The sequence below is a fragment of the Thamnophis elegans genome, chromosome 2 (assembly GCF_009769535.1).
Source record: "Thamnophis elegans isolate rThaEle1 chromosome 2, rThaEle1.pri, whole genome shotgun sequence".
In the NCBI taxonomy this organism is placed as follows: Eukaryota; Metazoa; Chordata; class Lepidosauria; order Squamata; family Colubridae; genus Thamnophis; species Thamnophis elegans.
This window is the reverse complement of record NC_045542.1, coordinates 25,557,530-25,574,180: the sequence shown is the minus strand read 5'-3', so window position 1 is coordinate 25,574,180 and position 16,651 is coordinate 25,557,530. Positions and strand designations below refer to the sequence as shown.

The window sequence follows — 16,651 nt, the reverse complement described above, 5'->3', positions numbered from 1 at the left end:
TTGAATCCAGCGAATCAGTGGAAGCCTGTTTGAATCCTAAGAAAGAAACCCAAAGAGCTTTCTCTGTACATTAGCACAGCTGATCTCTAGGACAGAAAGCTGTGGTTTATTGCAGCCATTCTGAAGCTGACAGAACAGCAGGTGTCAGGAGACCCCCTGAGAAGATTGAGCTGTCCTACTCAGCAGGGACAGGGAGCTCCTTAACTCTCCAGATTTGATCCCCAAAGTGCTTTTTCAAGAGGCAACTGAAACTTCTTCAGCTCTCTTCAGCTACTGCTTCTTGGAAGAGAAGTGAAACGTCTTTTAAAAAACCCAGAAAATCCAGTTGCCTCTTGAAAAAAGCACCTTTAGGGATAACCATGACCTGGATGACTGAGAATCTCCATAGACCTCCAGATTTGAGTGTTGGATACCAATTCCTATCAGCTCCAGGAACAGTGCAAGAAAATATGGTTGCCCATCATCTCCGGAAAGCCGCATTCTTGAAGTTGTTAGAAACTTAGGTGTGTGGTCTCAAGCCCACTTTTTAATTTGAGCAACTCAGGAACAGGAAATTCAGCTCCCAATTATATCCCATGTATTTATATACAAGGATACCTATCAATCTGCCTTGCTTCACCACTACCCTTTCTGGAAACAATCCGCATACTAACGGAAATGCAGCAATATCTGTTTCATACATTATGCCATATATTATATATCAGATTGCAGGCAGTTTCCCTCTACAAGTCTGACCACGATCTTTTCAATACTCTAAGTCACAGCCAGAGGCTTTTACATCTCCAGAAAATGTTTCCTCTGAATTCCATACCATTTCCAGATAGATAGTGAAAAATTCTGCTGCTCTTGTATATGAAGGAGAGTCTTGAGATAAAGCAACTAATGGGGTCCTCATTAAGACCAGGATGAAACAAAGATGGCCTTTATGGTTGTGATGGTTGAAGGGACCATCTACCTGCAGCTGCTTTTTCCACAAAGTGCAGTTCCTGCCAGAAGTTGCTCAGCTCAGGATATTTCTCCTTCACCATCATGGCAATGAAATGTAGAAGAGTCAGCTTCCGGTCAGTTGACTTGGTGTCCAACAGCTTTCAGGATAGAAATAAGGAAGAACAGGTTATCAAGACATCAGCATCAGTGGGTGCAAACCAGTGGTGGGTTTCAAAATTGTTTAGAATCTCTTCTGTAGGTGTGGCCTGCTTTGTGGGAGTGGCTTGCCAGCCATGTGACTGGGTGGGCGTGGCCAACTTATAAAATGTAGTGAAACTCATTTAACAACACTCTTGCTTAGCAACCAAAATGTTGGCTCAGAAACTCTGCCATTTGAAGCATGCAAGTCTTAAAGCTGTCAAGTTACAAGACCTTTGCACCCATAACCCTTTAGGGAAAAAAAAACCAGGGATGTTCAAACTTGACAGCTTTAAGACTTGCGGACTTCAACTCCCAGAATTCCTCCTCTCGCTCTTCATCTAGATGATGTACGGACGGGCGGTGGGAGAGAGCTGGAACTGGTTCTAAACAGCACTGTAGATTTGTGGAACCTCTTCTATAGAAGAAGTTAGAACTGGCAGGAACCTACCCCTGGTGCAAAGGTTAGACCAGCAGGGAATCTACGGTACACGCATGTGAACACAGACAATCCCATCTGGTTCAGTTATAGGCATGGACATTGACGTGGAACGCCCTGTGAGGAAATGCATTCACTCCTTAGAATTCAGAAGCACGGGGTAGTGTGAAAAAGTGCACAGTGCTGTATGTTGTGACAGGACATTAACTACTAATGTCTTTCTTCTTAGGATACCTCTAACAAATCCACTTGGTTACTCTTTACAGATATATGGATCATAACTATACGACCCTTTCCCATGGCTCTTCTCTTACCAAGTCCAAACTCTGCAGCTTGAAGCCATAAACCGAGCCACGCTTGCTGCTGTTCATGTAGTTGCCAAGGGCCAGGATGATCTGTGGTGAGAGAAGAGGAGAAATCGATCAGGGGTACAAGGAGCAAGAGAAAACTCCAGCCAATGAAGCCCATGGCACAAGGACCTGGGGTGAATTTTCTTGGCAGAAACCACATTCCAACTGAGTCTACAGCTTCTGAATGAATAGTAATTGAAGGAAGCCTTTCTTTGTTGTTACAGAAATGGCCAGTACCAGTGGTGGGATTCAATTTTTTTTTACTATTGGTTCTGTGGGCGTGGCTTGATGGGCATGGCAGGGGAAGGATACTGTAAAATCTCCATTCCCTCCCCACTCCAGGGGAAGGATATTATAAAATCTTCATTCCTTCCCCACTCCAGGGAAAGGTTACTGCAAAATCCCCATTCCCTCCCGATCAGCTGGTACTCGGGAGACAGAGAATAGATGGGGGCAGGGCCAGGCAGAGGTGATATTTATCGGTTCTCTGAACTACTCAAAATTTCCGCTACCTGTTCTCCAGAACTGGTCAGAACCTGCCGAATACCACCTCTGGCCAGTACATATTAAGTATGTGAAAGTAAAAAGTTGAGGCTGTAATTTTATTATGTTATTCTATTGTACTAAAAAGAAACAGAAGTCAATGCTTTTCTTTTTCTTGTCCCCTTTACCCTACACTTTTTGATTTCCCTCCCCTCTTTTCCCACTGTTTTCATTTATCTTTTATACTTTGATAAGTTTAATAAAATTGTAATTAAAAAAAAGGAAAGTAAGGCCTTTCACAGGCTGAAGAGCTCTTCGTTTGCTTCTTTACTTCAAAAAAGTGTATGAGGAGTAAATGGTAAGGGCTGTGCTCCAACTTTCCATTGTTAACTACATTAATGCCAGCTGACTGACCTACCTCTAGCATTCGCTTGAGCTTCTGTGATGATTTGACGGACGCTGAGGCAGCGATAATGGCACTGAGTTGCTATAAGAGACAAAAACCAAAACAGCATTACAGTATTATTGCTGGCTTAGCACCTGAACACTTCTTGCATTCTATAGAATAAATTCCTTAGGAAGAAGCAGCAATTTGGGCACGGTTTAATCATCTGGTTTTTAATTGTTTTCAATGCTTCCCTGGGGAAAGGCCCATGCAACTATTAGGAAGGAAAAATGATGGACACTGTAAGCAAATTAGCACACAGGATAAAAATTGATCATTTGGGAACCTAGGTAGAATCACATCACAGTGGAACAAGATCTCTGAGTGCATCAAGAAAACATAAAGACTGAGGGAGTAGAATCAGTGGGATACCTACCCAGTGCAGATGCTTTCTTCATCCCTAACAACTATTCTGTTGGATCTCAGGGATAAAAATTTCCCCAGCCTTTCCACTAGCCCTTCCTAGTGGAAGTTGTACTTGAGGCAACCAAAAAATGTAATCTACTCTGGAGCTATGGCTTTGGTGGTGCAGTGGTTAGAGGGCAGTACTGTGGGCTACTTCTGCTGACTGCTAGCTAACTGCAATTTGGCAGTTCAAATCTCACCAGGCTCAAGGTTGACTCAGCCTTCCATCCTTCCGAGGTGGGTAAAATGAGGACCCAGATTGTTGGGGGCAATAGGCTGACTCTGTAAACTGCTTAGAAGCGGTATATAAATCTAAGCTTATTGCTGTATCTGCTTTCTTGCATCCCCCATTTTGCCAGGCAGCCTAACTAGTAAAGTACAGATTTTCAAAAGGACAATATAATTGTCATTCTATGAAATTCTACATCATAAATATATGTCATAGTGTCATTGTAGACAAGTGGCTCCTTGGAGCAGAAGAAGCGGAAAGATCAATCTTGAGCACATCCTTTCCCATCCTATATGCACATTTCCTTGGAAAAGAGTCCCCCAAACTTAGTACCACTTAAGGCCACATCATTGCAATGGTACCAGCTCAAAAAAGAACTTCAGTTACCGGCATGAGCATCTGGATGTTTTCACTGAAGTTGCCCAGGAACGCCATAATGGCCATGCGCTGGGTCAGACGTTCGACTTTGCTGAAGTGCAGCATGAAGCGGTCCTCATCTGACAATTCCTCCACCGGCTTCCTCTCCTTCTCATACTGGCGCAGTAGCTTGACCTCATTCTCCGTTGGCAGAAAGCGCATCAGGCACTCCACAAAGTCCACTGGTAAGGTCTTCAGGTCAAACCTAAAAGAGGCCCCAATGAAGGAAGTTCCTCTACCAGAGATGGAGCATCTGGCTGCTGATGGGCAAAGGATGCAAGCATTCTGTGATCCTCTCACCTAGGAATCGGCAACTTTGAATCTCATAAAGCTTGTGGGCCTAACTCCATGTGACCTAAAATCAGGGGTGGGCTGCTGGGGGTTCGCAGGGGTTCAGGAGAACCTCTAGCTAAGATTCTGTGCAGTTCAGAGAACCCCCAAATCCCATTCCTAGTTGGCGCCGCCCACACCTCCCCTCCCAGGAGTCCCCACGCAGTCCATTTTGGGTACAGGTAAGTGCAGAGCACACATGGAGGCTAGGGGAAGGTGAAAAACAGGCCTACCGGAAGTTCGGGAAGACCAGAAACAGGCCCGTTTCCAGCCTCCAGAGGGCCTCCGGAGCCGGGGAGACTGTTTTCGCCCTCCCAGAGGCTCGCAAAAAACCGCTGAAGCCTGGGGAAGGCAAAATCAACCCCCCCCAGTGGTGCAGGAGGCCAACTAGGCCACACCCACCATGGCCACGCCCACCAAGCAACCAGGCAGAGAAACCCTTGCTAAAATTTTTGAAGCCCACCCTTGCCTGAAACTTAAGCCATAGTTAGGAAAAAGTGATCTGCCTTTATCTTGTCTGCCAGCTGTGTGTGGAAGAAGGGAAGAAAGGTTGATAAGTGGAGTGTTTCAGAAAGACAAGAGCACCCCCCATATAATTTGCTTTGGGATCACCTACTCTGCCTCCTGCTATTATTTGCATATATCATGGCCCCCTCCTGATTGTGCCTGCAGAAGTACGATCCCAGAAAGAGAAAAAGGTTGCCTGGGCAAGGAGAAAAACCACAGACTGGGGGATGGGAAAAGGCACACGAAGGGAGACTCACGTGTAGATGGCTTTGCAGATCTCCTCCGTGGTCCTGCCTGCCTTACGCAACGTGATGGCCAGGTTCTTTGCCCGGTTGGCCTCCAGCAAGGTCACTTTGTTGACCGCTTTGTGGGATGCCTTGTTTTTAGAGCAAAGGAGATCGATGGCAGGGCCCTGTGCTTTGGTCTTAAAGAGCTCCTCAAACTTGTCCAGATCAAGATCCTTTGGGAAGGGGGAGGAAAGTGTGAGTTACTTCATCAATGTGGGACTAGTAATTACAACTGCTAACAGCTTATTTTTTACTTCTTGGTATTTTGCTATTCTGGGAGCATGCCCCATATTAAAACCATACAGTACATTTCTCCAATAATACACTGGGATTGGGTAGTAGAACTGGGTTCCATGCATGTTCAAAGGTTGCTGTGAGTTTCAGTGGAAGAATCTTATTATCTGCTCCATTTGCAGGCAGAATTGTGGCAGACAGTGATTGTTCAATACAATTCAAATCTAATGGTATCTGTCTTTACTGCTCCATTATTGCTACTAGCACCGACTTTCTGCCAATAATACTTTTTGGCTATTTTCAAGCTTGCTTGCTTGTTTACCTCCTTCCTTCCTTCCCCCATCTCACAAAAGTGACTCTAGGCTACTTACAACAACAAAAGTCATTTCCCATCCTTCCAGGTTCTTCTTTTTGTTCTATTCTTCATATGCGTTATCTTCCCAATTCTACTCATAATTCTACTGCCAGTCAAGCTCACTCTTCCTTCTCTCACTCAAACTAAACAGCAGACTATTTTTTAAAAATCAGCATTAGAGCTTCAGCTCCATGACACCATAACAGGCAACAAACACAACAGGCGGTGAACTAAGAAAGAAGATCATTTTGGGAATTATGCATTTAAAATCTCAACTCATGCCGGCATTCACTTCTCTGTTCTCCTCACCTCCAAGATTTTTTCATCGTCCAGTTCACTGAAGACCGTTCCACTGATCTGGTTGGGCTTCAATGCCGTCCAGTTAAAAACTGGCAAGCGGAACTTGGTCTTGATGGGCTTCTTAATCCGGATTGCTTGATGCAGAACAGAGAGGACAAAGCATGATTAGATCATATGGAAAAGGGAAAATATTCTCAGCCTATTCCCAACAAGTCTGTTGGAGGAAGAGGTTTTCATTCCAGCAATTTTCTGATGAGTTTTGGTTAACTTTTGTTAGTTTCCTTTATGCCCGTGATGGTGAACATATAGCACGCATGTCACAGGTGGCACTCAGAGCCCTCTCTGCAGGCACACAAGCCATCACCCCAGCTCAGCTCCACTGCACATGCACATGCGCCTCCTACTGGCCAGCTGATTTTCAGGTCTTTGATGCGCATAAATGCATGGGGGTGGGGGTAACGCATGCATGTGGGGGGTCACATGTGCATGTTAGGGGGTCACCCATGCATGCATGTAGGTCGCATGCTACAGGGGGGAAGTGCCCTCCCCACGGACCATTTTTGGTTCCAAGAGCCTGCAAGGCCCAAAACGGGGCGCGGGGCAACGATGGGTTCCTACTGGTTTGGACCGGTTTGATGATGTTTCCACGGATGCATATTATTCTCCCTTTGGCTAGAAAGATCCATGGGGATGAGCAAGTTATCTTTCCCCCCCAGTAGCTTATAAATTACCTTCTCCAGAAAAGTCTAGATGAAACCATCAGCCACACCTCCATGCTCTGGGGAGCACCTTCAATTCCCTTTTTTTGATCCACGTACCTTGACAATCTCCAATTCCTTTTCCCGCTGGGAGGGGGGTGGTCACACATGCATGTTAGGGGGTCGCCCATGCATGCGTGTGGGTCGCGTGCTACAGGGGGAAAGTGCCCCCTCCACAGCTCATTTTTGATCCCAGGAGCCTGCAAGACCCAAAACCGGGTGCGAGGCAGTGGTGGGCTCCTACCGGTTTGAACCAGTAGTGGTCTGGCAGCCTGGGTTGCTGGAACCGGCAGTGACCCAGGCCTGCCACACCCCCAAACTGGTTTCCCGATCTCTTCTCCCGTCGCCAGCTTGCACAGAACAGTTTTCAGTAAACTATGCATGTGCAGCTATGCGCAACTGGCCCGTGCACGAAGCAAGCAGTGCCGCAAAACTGCCCTCTCTCAGCGAACTGGTAGTAAACCGGTTAGGAACCCACCCCTGGCACAGGGGGTCGTGCATACATGTGCAGGGGTGTGGGGGGGAGTGTCAAACATGCATTGCATTATGGGTACGGAGGAGCACGTGCGCTTTCAGCATGTGACAGCAAAAAGGTTAGCCATCACTGCCTTATGCCATAGTTTCTGAAGAATAGTATCTATGTGATTTGGACATGTCATCAAATCCTTTCCCTCTTCTGTATGCAAGCACTGAGGGAAATCATTCATTGATATATTTACAGGCATACCATATCTGAAGTGCAAAACTCCAGACAACTCCAACATGGCAGCAAAGAATTACAGTGTACCCCTGTCATTTATTTTTGCAGCCCAGATATGGCATGCTTGATCTGTGTTTCAAAAGAAACAGATGCATTTTCCTGAAGAGAATGAGGCTTGTTTCCAAAAAAAACCCGCCCATATTTCAAGCTATATATCTGAAGCCAGAACCAAAATTAAACTATCTATTTTTAATGGAAACAAATTATTTCAGTTCTTGCTATTTTAGTCCAATGGAATATGTCATTTCCCCAAGTCACTCAAACTATTAAAAATTCAAGGTCACAACAATGAAATGTGGTGCCAAGAAAAACCATCCATACAAATGACATAAATTGCATTTTGGGGAAAACATACATTTTCTCAACTATATTGCACAACTTACTCTGCAACAGTTTTTAGTTTCTTAATTCCGTTTTATCAATTGGGTTTTTTTTTGCTTTCTGGCATTTTCCTCAGACTTTCCAGTCTAAATTTAAGGGCTAGTAACATATATTTCTAAGTGGAGTCTACATTATTACTTACATGATTTATCTTCAAACCCTTCCCATTCAACTAGCATCTAGTATACAGCAACCCCCATGCTATTTTACTGCTCAGGTCTATTTGGGGGAATAGATGTTAAGCCAGTGGTGGCACAGTGGTTAGAATGCAGTATTGCAGGCTAATTCTGCCCACTACCAGCAGTTCGATCTTGACCCGCTCAAGGTTGACTCAGCCTTTCATTCTTCTGAGTAAAATGATTGTTTGGGGCAATATGCTGACATTTGTAAGTCACCCAGAGAATGCTGTAAAGCACTATGAAGCAGCATATAAATCTAAGTGCTATTGCTATCTACCTGATAAGCCCATTGTGAGAATCACCGAAGGAGATGTGCCAGGAAGAGGCGGAGCTGGTGGACACTTATCTATGAGGAAAGAAACAATAGATAAATAAAGCAAGACACCACCACCACCACCACCCCGCCGCCATGGCAAGATGTTGGTTTGTTAGCTCTGGAACAGAAGCCTACCTGGTAGTGGAGGAGGCGGTGGCGGAAGAGGTGGGGGAGGAGGTGGCGGAGGAGGAGCAGCCTCCACAGGAGGCAGGACAGGCAGGCAGAGTTCATCCTCAGAGATGTCGCAGAAATTGATCTCTGCCCCTGGAGGTGGTGGCAGTGGCAAGTGGTCACTCCCCATTGGATGTGAGGTATAGTGATGCCGGAAGGCTTCTTCCTTCTCCTTGATAATTCTGCGCAATGTATGAACTTGGTGGCTGGCACTTTCATATGTCTCCTGTCCCAGATACAGAGATACAGTAGAGTCTTTCTTACCTTTAAAAACTGTTTCCTGCTCATCATCTCAAGCAATCCTAATCACAAAGGACCAATCACATCAGATCTTCCCTAATTCAGGGACCCCCAGGTGAATTGGAAACTTCAGTGTTGCAATCCAACCCAGTTGGCAGATACAGACTAGGGAAGGTTGCAAAGGTCATTGTATGCTGCACTGTAAAATCACAAGCATCTCCAACCATACCATTTCTGAGAAGGAGTTACATAATTTAATGTCCTTCACAAGAAGAAATATCTGTCTATATGGAAAACAAAATGTGGAGAATGTCTATAGAGATTCTCAGTTATTCAGGTCATGGTTGTCCCAAAGGTGCTTTTTTCAAGAGGCAACTGGACTTTCTGATTTATCTTTGAAGACATTTCACTTCTCATCCAAGAAGTTTCTTAAGTTGAAGAACAGAAGGATAAGAGGTTTCTTGGATAAGAAGCAAAACATTTTTAAAAGAAAAAAACTGACAAAAATCCAGTTGCCTTTTCAAAAAAGCACCTTTGGGATAATCATGACATGGATGGATGATGGAGTATTTCCATAGACATTTGACCTTTTGGATTATACTATCATCTCATGATAACACCCATGAAAACTGATGTTTCCACGGATGCATATTATTCTCCCTTTGGCTAGAAAGATCCATGGGGATGAGCAAGTTATCTTTCCATGCAATACCTTATCAATTACCTTCTCCAGGAAAGTCTAGATGAAACCATCAGCCACACCTCGATGCTCTGGGGAGCACCTTCAATTCCCTTTTTTGATCCACGTACCTTGACAATCTCCAATTCCTTTTCCCGCTGTAACAGTTGTTTCTCCAACTCAGCTACCCGCATTATGTTCTCATTCTCCAGATCCAGGAGCTTTTCTGTCAACTGAATAACACAGCTATCATCAATTGATCTTTCCTTTAAGTCAACACAGCTGTATTATTTATTAAGTATATCTTCAGCAACTCATTTGTTAAGAAGACTCTCATCAATGGGGTGGTTAAACTGTCACAAGGGGTGTTTTTAAAAAAACCAAGCAAGTAGTGTTTTTGAAATAGTTAAAAACACATTTTAGCTTAGCTGTACCTTCCTTTCCAGGCAGGAGACTTTACACCTCAGACAATTACTGTATTTTTCTGAGTATAAGATGCACCTTTTCCCCTCAAAAAAGAGGGTGAAAATCTGGGTGCATCTTATATTCTGAATACAGCATTTTTTGCCTCCCACCCCCCCCCCCTTTTGCAAAAATGGCCGTGCATAGCCTTTAGGAAGCTTCCAGAGTGCTCTTGGGGGCTGGGGAGGGCAAAAATGAGCAGAAAACTGGCTCTTATTTGCTTGATTTTGCTCCCCCCCACAAGCCCCCAGGAGCACTCTATAAGCCTCCTAAAGGCTATGCATGCCCTTTTTTTTGACAAAAAACAGAGCCATTTTTGCGAAAAATGGGGCGTTTTTGGGAGGTCTGCAGAGTGCCAAAACTTTTTTTTCTATTTGTCTCTTCAAAACCTTGGTGCATGTTATACTCCAGTGTGTCTTATACTCCGAAAAACACGGTAACTGAATTCATGGGACCTTTTATATGCTGTGTAAAAACTCCCTAATTTAATTCCTGGCATCTCCAGGCAGGGCTATAAAAATCTCTGCCTCACCTACAAGTAGCACTCGACTTAACAAACACAATTGAGTCCAAAATTTATGTTGCTAAGTGAGTCAGTTAAGTGAATTTTATCTCATTTTACAACCTTTTTCCCCATGGTTGTTAAGTGAATCACCGCAGTTGTTAAGTCAGTCACACGGTTGTTAAGTGAATCTGGCTTCCACACTGAGTTTGCTTGTCAGAAGGTTGCAAAAGGTGTTGACATGACGCCCAAAAGACTGCAACTGTCGTACATATGAATCAGTTGCCAACTATCTGAATTTTGATTACATGACTATGGGGATGCTACAATGGTCGTAAGTGTGAAAAATGGTCATGTCACTTTTTAGGTGATGTTATAACTTTGAACAGTCACTAAATAAACTGTGGCAAGTCAAGGACAATCTGTATTTGAGTTAAGGTACACAGTAGGTGGATCAGCTATTGGACTTTTTACAATGGAAATCCCTATTTTCATTTTAAAGAGCTGGTGAACTTGTCACTAGCTTAAAAGAGGTCAGATAAATAAAAGTTTAGCAACTGAACTGAACTTCCTTGTTCAATGACACATTCCTTTACATTAAGAGTAAATAGTAACAAAGGAGAAGGACATTTTTTAACTAGCCTATGTAGTCCCCATAGGCAAAATGGGTTCCAGGATTAGCTGCCCATCCAATAAGGCTTTTCTATGCTGAAGAAAAAGCTGTACACTTACATGTGATAAGTGCTCTTCCAGTTCTTCTACTTTCTCCAAAGCCACATTCTTGGTCTCAGCATCTTCTAACAACCCACCTACATCAAACACATTGTCCAGGTAGGCCTGAATTTGCACTTGCAGCTTTTCACTTTCTGTGTGTCTTGACTTCTGTTGGAGAGAAGGAAATAGTTTTATGGGGTAGAGGCTCCTAGATGTTCTCCTGGATGTCACCAGGTCTCCAGCAAGGCCAAAATAGAGCCCCTCTGAGCTACTCAAGACTTCCTCAAAGGCGCATCCTAGAGACATATTCCATCTCTACTTTGCAGTCATTTGATGAGCTTTGAGACATTTCCCATATTTTCATTTGCCACATAAATTTAAGCCACAATATATGAGTTAAAGTTAAGAGCCCTCCATCTAGAACCAGGCAAGGTTGCTTGAAGCAAACATTGTGCAACCATCAAATGAGTCTCTTGTGTAGATGTCTTGAACAATATGTAAAAATAGTGGGGTAAAAAAAAAACCACCACACAATATAAGTGATAGGTCTAATTTTGTTGGGCCTAATTATCTTTCTCCAAACACTAGTCTTATATGTGGGAAATAGATTTCACCTTGTCAAATTTTAATACCACTTGAGGTTTACTTTGTGATGGGACAAAATGTTACCTGTAAGAACTCTTCCAAACCCAGCTTGGTGAACTCATATTGTAAGTGCACTCGGAAGTTCATGTCTTCTACTGAATGGACCACAATGTTGATGAATTGCATACAGGCTACCTATAAAAGAGAGAAAAGGCAGTTGGAATTGTGACACATAAATTCAGTTATTTATTCCCCTTTAGCTTCTAGAACTCTTAAAAAAAAAAACCTGAAAAGAACTTAATTTTTAAAATGCAACACACGCTATAGAATATAATTTCCATCTAGCCAAGTCCCACCATCCTTCCATGCATATATTCTCTTCCTCCATGCAGAGAACCATGGGTTAATCTAATGCTGGAGAAAGTGGAAGAGGAGGAGGAAGTTTCAGGCTTCATTCACTGAGACCATCTAATCCGTGTTCTTTAGAGATTCCTTGGAGTAAATTATTCCTTGGGTTGATAAAGACTTCTCACTATACTATATTTTCACTGATAGATTTTATGTAGAAGCCTTTCCCAATCTTGCCTAAAATGACTAATGACTTTCTGAATCCATATGCTCCACCATTGACTTATGGTCTCTTGCATGAGTGAATCCATGATAGCAAGGTAAGCATAGTTGGGGACAGCAGAAGTCCTACATTATCCATGGAATACAGTTAGTCCTCAACTTACAACCACAACAGGGATCAGAAAGTTTATCATTAAGATGTGGGTTCATTAAGTGAGACATCATGTGACCACAATATGCAACCTTCCCCATTGACTTTACTTGGGAAGTCACAAATGGTGATCACGTGACTGCAGGATACTGCAACCATTGTACATTAATTGCAGGCTAATTCTGCCCACTGCCAGCAGTTCAATCTTGACCCGCTCAAGGTTGACTCAGCCTTCCATTCTTCTGAGGTCAGTTAAAATGAGGACCCAGATTGTTGCCAGAATCATGATCATGTGAGGGGAAATACTGCAACATTGTAAGTGAGAGGACCAGTTATAAGTCACTTTTGCAGCCGCTAAATGAATGATTGCAAGTCAAGGACCACCTATATTGATTATCAAGAAAAAAAAATGCACATCCAGTCTGTCACTTGTTTCCTCTCATCATTTGGCCAAATGAGCAGCTGGCATACACAATTCCAAAGCAAATGTGTTCTTGCATATATTTTTTCCTAACACTTTTTTTTAAACTACCTACCATGAAGTCAATATTGCTATCCTCATTACGGAAATATTCCATCAATTTCTCAAAGCGATGCTGCTCTTTGCATACCTAAGGGGGAAAAAAAAACACGCCCCGATCATAAACAAGTTGCAGTCCTGATGAGTCTGCTAAACACATTTCATTCATAAGAGCCAAGGTGGCGCAGTGGTTAAATGCAGCACTGCAGGCTACTGCTAGATCAGCAGTTCAGCGGTTCAAATCTCACCGGCTCAGGGTTGACTCAGCCTTCCATCCTTCCGAGGTGGGTAAAATGAGGACCCAGATTGTTGGGGGCAATATGCTGACTCTCTGTAAACCGCTTAGAGAGGCCTGAAAGGCCTATGAAGCGGTATATAAGTCCACTGCTATTGCTATTGCTATTATTCCGTTGATGCTGATACCTTTCCATAAGTGCTCCTCCACATAGCTGTGCAGTGGTTACTTTCATGCACATTCCCAGCGTAATTTCTTTCTCTGGTCACATACCCAGAGAAAGAGTGTTTTGTTATCAGCGGTTGGTACAGGAGGGCAAGTACTGGGTTTGAATGATCTCCACAGAAACACAGGTATGCTGCTTATCTTTGAAGTTGCATCTTGAGGGCCTGCTGGTTTCCCTTTAATCACTTCAGGCTTTATTCATTTTAGCCTTTTCTTTATTAGATCAAGCTTCTGAATGTTTTGAGAGGTTGGACAGCAGGGGTGGGATTCAGCTGTTTTGGACGGGTTTGGGTGAACCGGTAGTTCTGGTGAGCATTTGGCCCTGCCCACCTGCCCCTGCGCTTTCCTGTCCTATATTTCCCTGTTTTTTAACTCAGCTGATTCGCATGACACAACTGATTGCCCTGCATCGGCTGTTTTACTCACAGGCCCTGACATAGAAGGTACGTTTTGAAGCCTAAAAAGGTTGTTTTTTTAATGCTGTACACGCATGCAAAGCACGCACTCACCGAACCAATTGTTAAACCGGTTGCATCCCACCACTGATTGACAGCCAAATGAAACATCTAATAAACACACAATCCATATAAAAATCCTTCAGGAGTCGTTCAAAGAACGCACAACAAGAGAGAGAAGGTATTTTCAGAAAGATGTCAGGCTCTTTGAGAAGCTACTGATGAAAAGATCCTGCGGCTAAGAGTCACGGACTTGAACTTCTGAAAATGAGACACTTCAGAAAGTTATCCAGAGGAGATCTTGACTGAAAGTGAGTAGCAGCAGGTGTGTGAGTATATAAACAAAATAAGGTGGCATGCAGGCCTGGCCAAATCATGGATTCAGGTTTGTGTTATCTACTTATTTCTGCTCAGAGACTCAAGGCAATACCCAAAAGACAGGGCAGACTGCATTGATCAAAAACTCTGCCCAAAGTAATATTAGATACTTGAGTAGATTTGACTTGAGTCCTCATTTGGTAAAATAAAGAAAGTTAATGGTCACTATCCATCACATCAGTTGTTCTCTATTTTTTCTTCCTCCCTATTTGCACCTATCTCTGGATTGTGACCAAAGATTTCCATCTGATCATCATTTCCATCTGCTTCCTTATATTTGCCTACCCTTCCACAATGTAATGTTCCAGATGCATTGGACTTCAAAACCCACAATCCCCTGGATCTTCAGAGTTTGATACTTATCTTTTTAAATAAATAATAAAAACAACCTCACCTCCTTGAAGTTCTCAAAGGCAGCTAAAATGATCTCATGGCCGCCGCGGACAAGACACACAGCTGCCAGCAGTTCTAATACCAGGGCTTTTGTCCTGGGGAGAGAAAGGAGAGACAAAACTGATGGGCAAGCAACTAGAAAAAAAAACCTCATGGAACCCACAATGGAGAAACAGTTGGTGAGAATGACAGAATGTGGAGATGGTTAAATTAACCTCTTTGATTAGAGAAAAACCAATATCCTCATTTATGGTTGACTGGAAACCCGTAACAGACTTTTTGCATAAAACAGAAAAATGCACTTATGATTACTGGTTTCGATAGTTACAAAAAAAAGAGAATAGAAAGAGTGAGTTTTGTCTTGTAAACATAGTGTAAGAGATAACTTTGTAATTGTGCTTATATTTGCTGCAAGTAAAATTGAAAGATTCTTCTTTCTATTTGATTCTTTTTTCCCCCTTCCTTAATGGCTTTTACTCTTTATTAATTTGTTTTCATTTTTGGGGGGTAAAAGTTTCAATAAAATAAGGAAAAAGGGAAGGAAGGAAGGAAGGAAGGAAGGAAGGAAGGAAGGAAGGAAGGAAGGAAGGAAGGAAGGAAGGAAGATAGGAAGGTTAATCTGAAGAGTAGTACAGGTAGTCCTCGACTTACAACCACAACTGAATCTAACATTTCTGTTGCTAAGCAAAACATTTGTTAAGTGAATTTTGCCTCATTTTACAATCTTTCTTGCCACCATTGTTAAGTGAATCACTGAAGTTGTTAAGTTAGTATCATGGTTGTTAAATGTATCTGACTTCTCCATTGACTTTGTTTGTAAGAAAGTCAGAAAAGTGATCACCTCACCGCAGGACACCGGAACAGTCATAAATATGAATCAGTTGCCAATTTTAATCACACAACTATGGCGATGCTGCAATTGTGAAAATGTGAAAAATGGTCAACAACTTTTTTTCAGTGCGATTGTAACTTTGAATGGTCACTTAATGAACTGTTATAAGTCGAGGACTCTCTGTATTTTTATTCTGACCATACACACAGCAGTAACCCTAATGTGGAACTAATTAGGCCCTTCCTGTCAGCTTTGGTTATTGGTGCTAGGAATATTGCAACACGAAGGTAGACTCCATCTGTTGCTCAGCATTTGATAGTTCCTTAAAAAAAAAAAATCCCTTCCTCATTTGCAATTATGTCATTGTTGAGGCTGTTCTTTAAAATCAAAAGATATGTCACCATACATTAAATCTGATCATTACTCCATGTAACTGAGGGTCTGGCTTTCCCCTTAAAAGTTTCAGATCATGAGCTGTATAGAGAGGACTTTTTATATGTAAACTACATGTTCCATCAATGAATTAAGCGTTTTCCCCAATATATCTGAAAAAAGCCTAGTAGCTACATTCCTATAAGCATCATAGTATATACTAGATATACAAACTGAAGTACAGCTCATGTTTTACAGTGCAAAGAAAAATCAAACCCTACCCATATTCAGTTCTTTGCATATCTAAGTAGGGATAGGAAAGAATTCTTTTTGAAACCTGGGGAAGCCAAGGCCAGATAGGGTAGAAAATACTTAGCTATAGATACTAGAAGTCTGATTTCTTACAAGGAAGACTATTATGGTGTATTCAGTGGCGTCCAGTGAATTAGTTAGCTAGACCTCTTTTATTAGGGAAAAAAACCCCAACTTCGTTGGAATGAAGTGCATAATTGCTACCTGGTTACATTCTCCCAAATCAGGAGATTGTGATTTTAAATTAATAAATGGAAAAAACAGATCTGCCAGATGACTTTTTAAATTTGCTTTTTCCCCCTACAATGTATATATATGGCTACCCTATCAGTCACTATGATGACTTTGGATGATTAAGAACAGTTAGAAAATAAAACCAACAACAAAATAAAATAAGTAATTGTCAACCAAGGTAAAAACCAATAAACAGCCATTAAAATAACCACATCACATGGACTCTGATAAACTGGTTCCCATGCCTGGGCACACAGTCATGTCTTCAGGCCCTTGTGAAAGGTCAGCAGAGTCAGCGCCATCCAATCTCTGGAAGGAGGA

At 42.6% G+C, this 16,651-nt stretch overlaps 1 protein-coding gene across 3 annotated transcripts in view; it reads right to left on the bottom strand.

Annotated features, from left to right (window-relative positions):
• FMNL3 (formin like 3) overlaps window positions 1–16,651 on the bottom strand; it is a 112,261-nt gene that overhangs the window by 15,424 nt on the left and 80,186 nt on the right. For all 3 annotated transcript variants that reach the window (XM_032209396.1, XM_032209398.1, XM_032209397.1), the window contains 13 exons: window positions 14,582–14,675; window positions 12,911–12,985; window positions 11,738–11,848; window positions 11,087–11,236; window positions 9,522–9,623; window positions 8,436–8,697; window positions 8,262–8,330; window positions 5,916–6,040; window positions 4,988–5,190; window positions 3,864–4,098; window positions 2,816–2,884; window positions 1,879–1,959; window positions 956–1,085 (listed from right to left, as the gene is read on the bottom strand). In XM_032209396.1, the coding sequence (XP_032065287.1) occupies window positions 956–1,085; window positions 1,879–1,959; window positions 2,816–2,884; window positions 3,864–4,098; window positions 4,988–5,190; window positions 5,916–6,040; window positions 8,262–8,330; window positions 8,436–8,697; window positions 9,522–9,623; window positions 11,087–11,236; window positions 11,738–11,848; window positions 12,911–12,985; window positions 14,582–14,675 (1,706 nt within the window). The remainder of the gene's footprint in view (window positions 1–955; window positions 1,086–1,878; window positions 1,960–2,815; window positions 2,885–3,863; window positions 4,099–4,987; window positions 5,191–5,915; window positions 6,041–8,261; window positions 8,331–8,435; window positions 8,698–9,521; window positions 9,624–11,086; window positions 11,237–11,737; window positions 11,849–12,910; window positions 12,986–14,581; window positions 14,676–16,651) is intronic.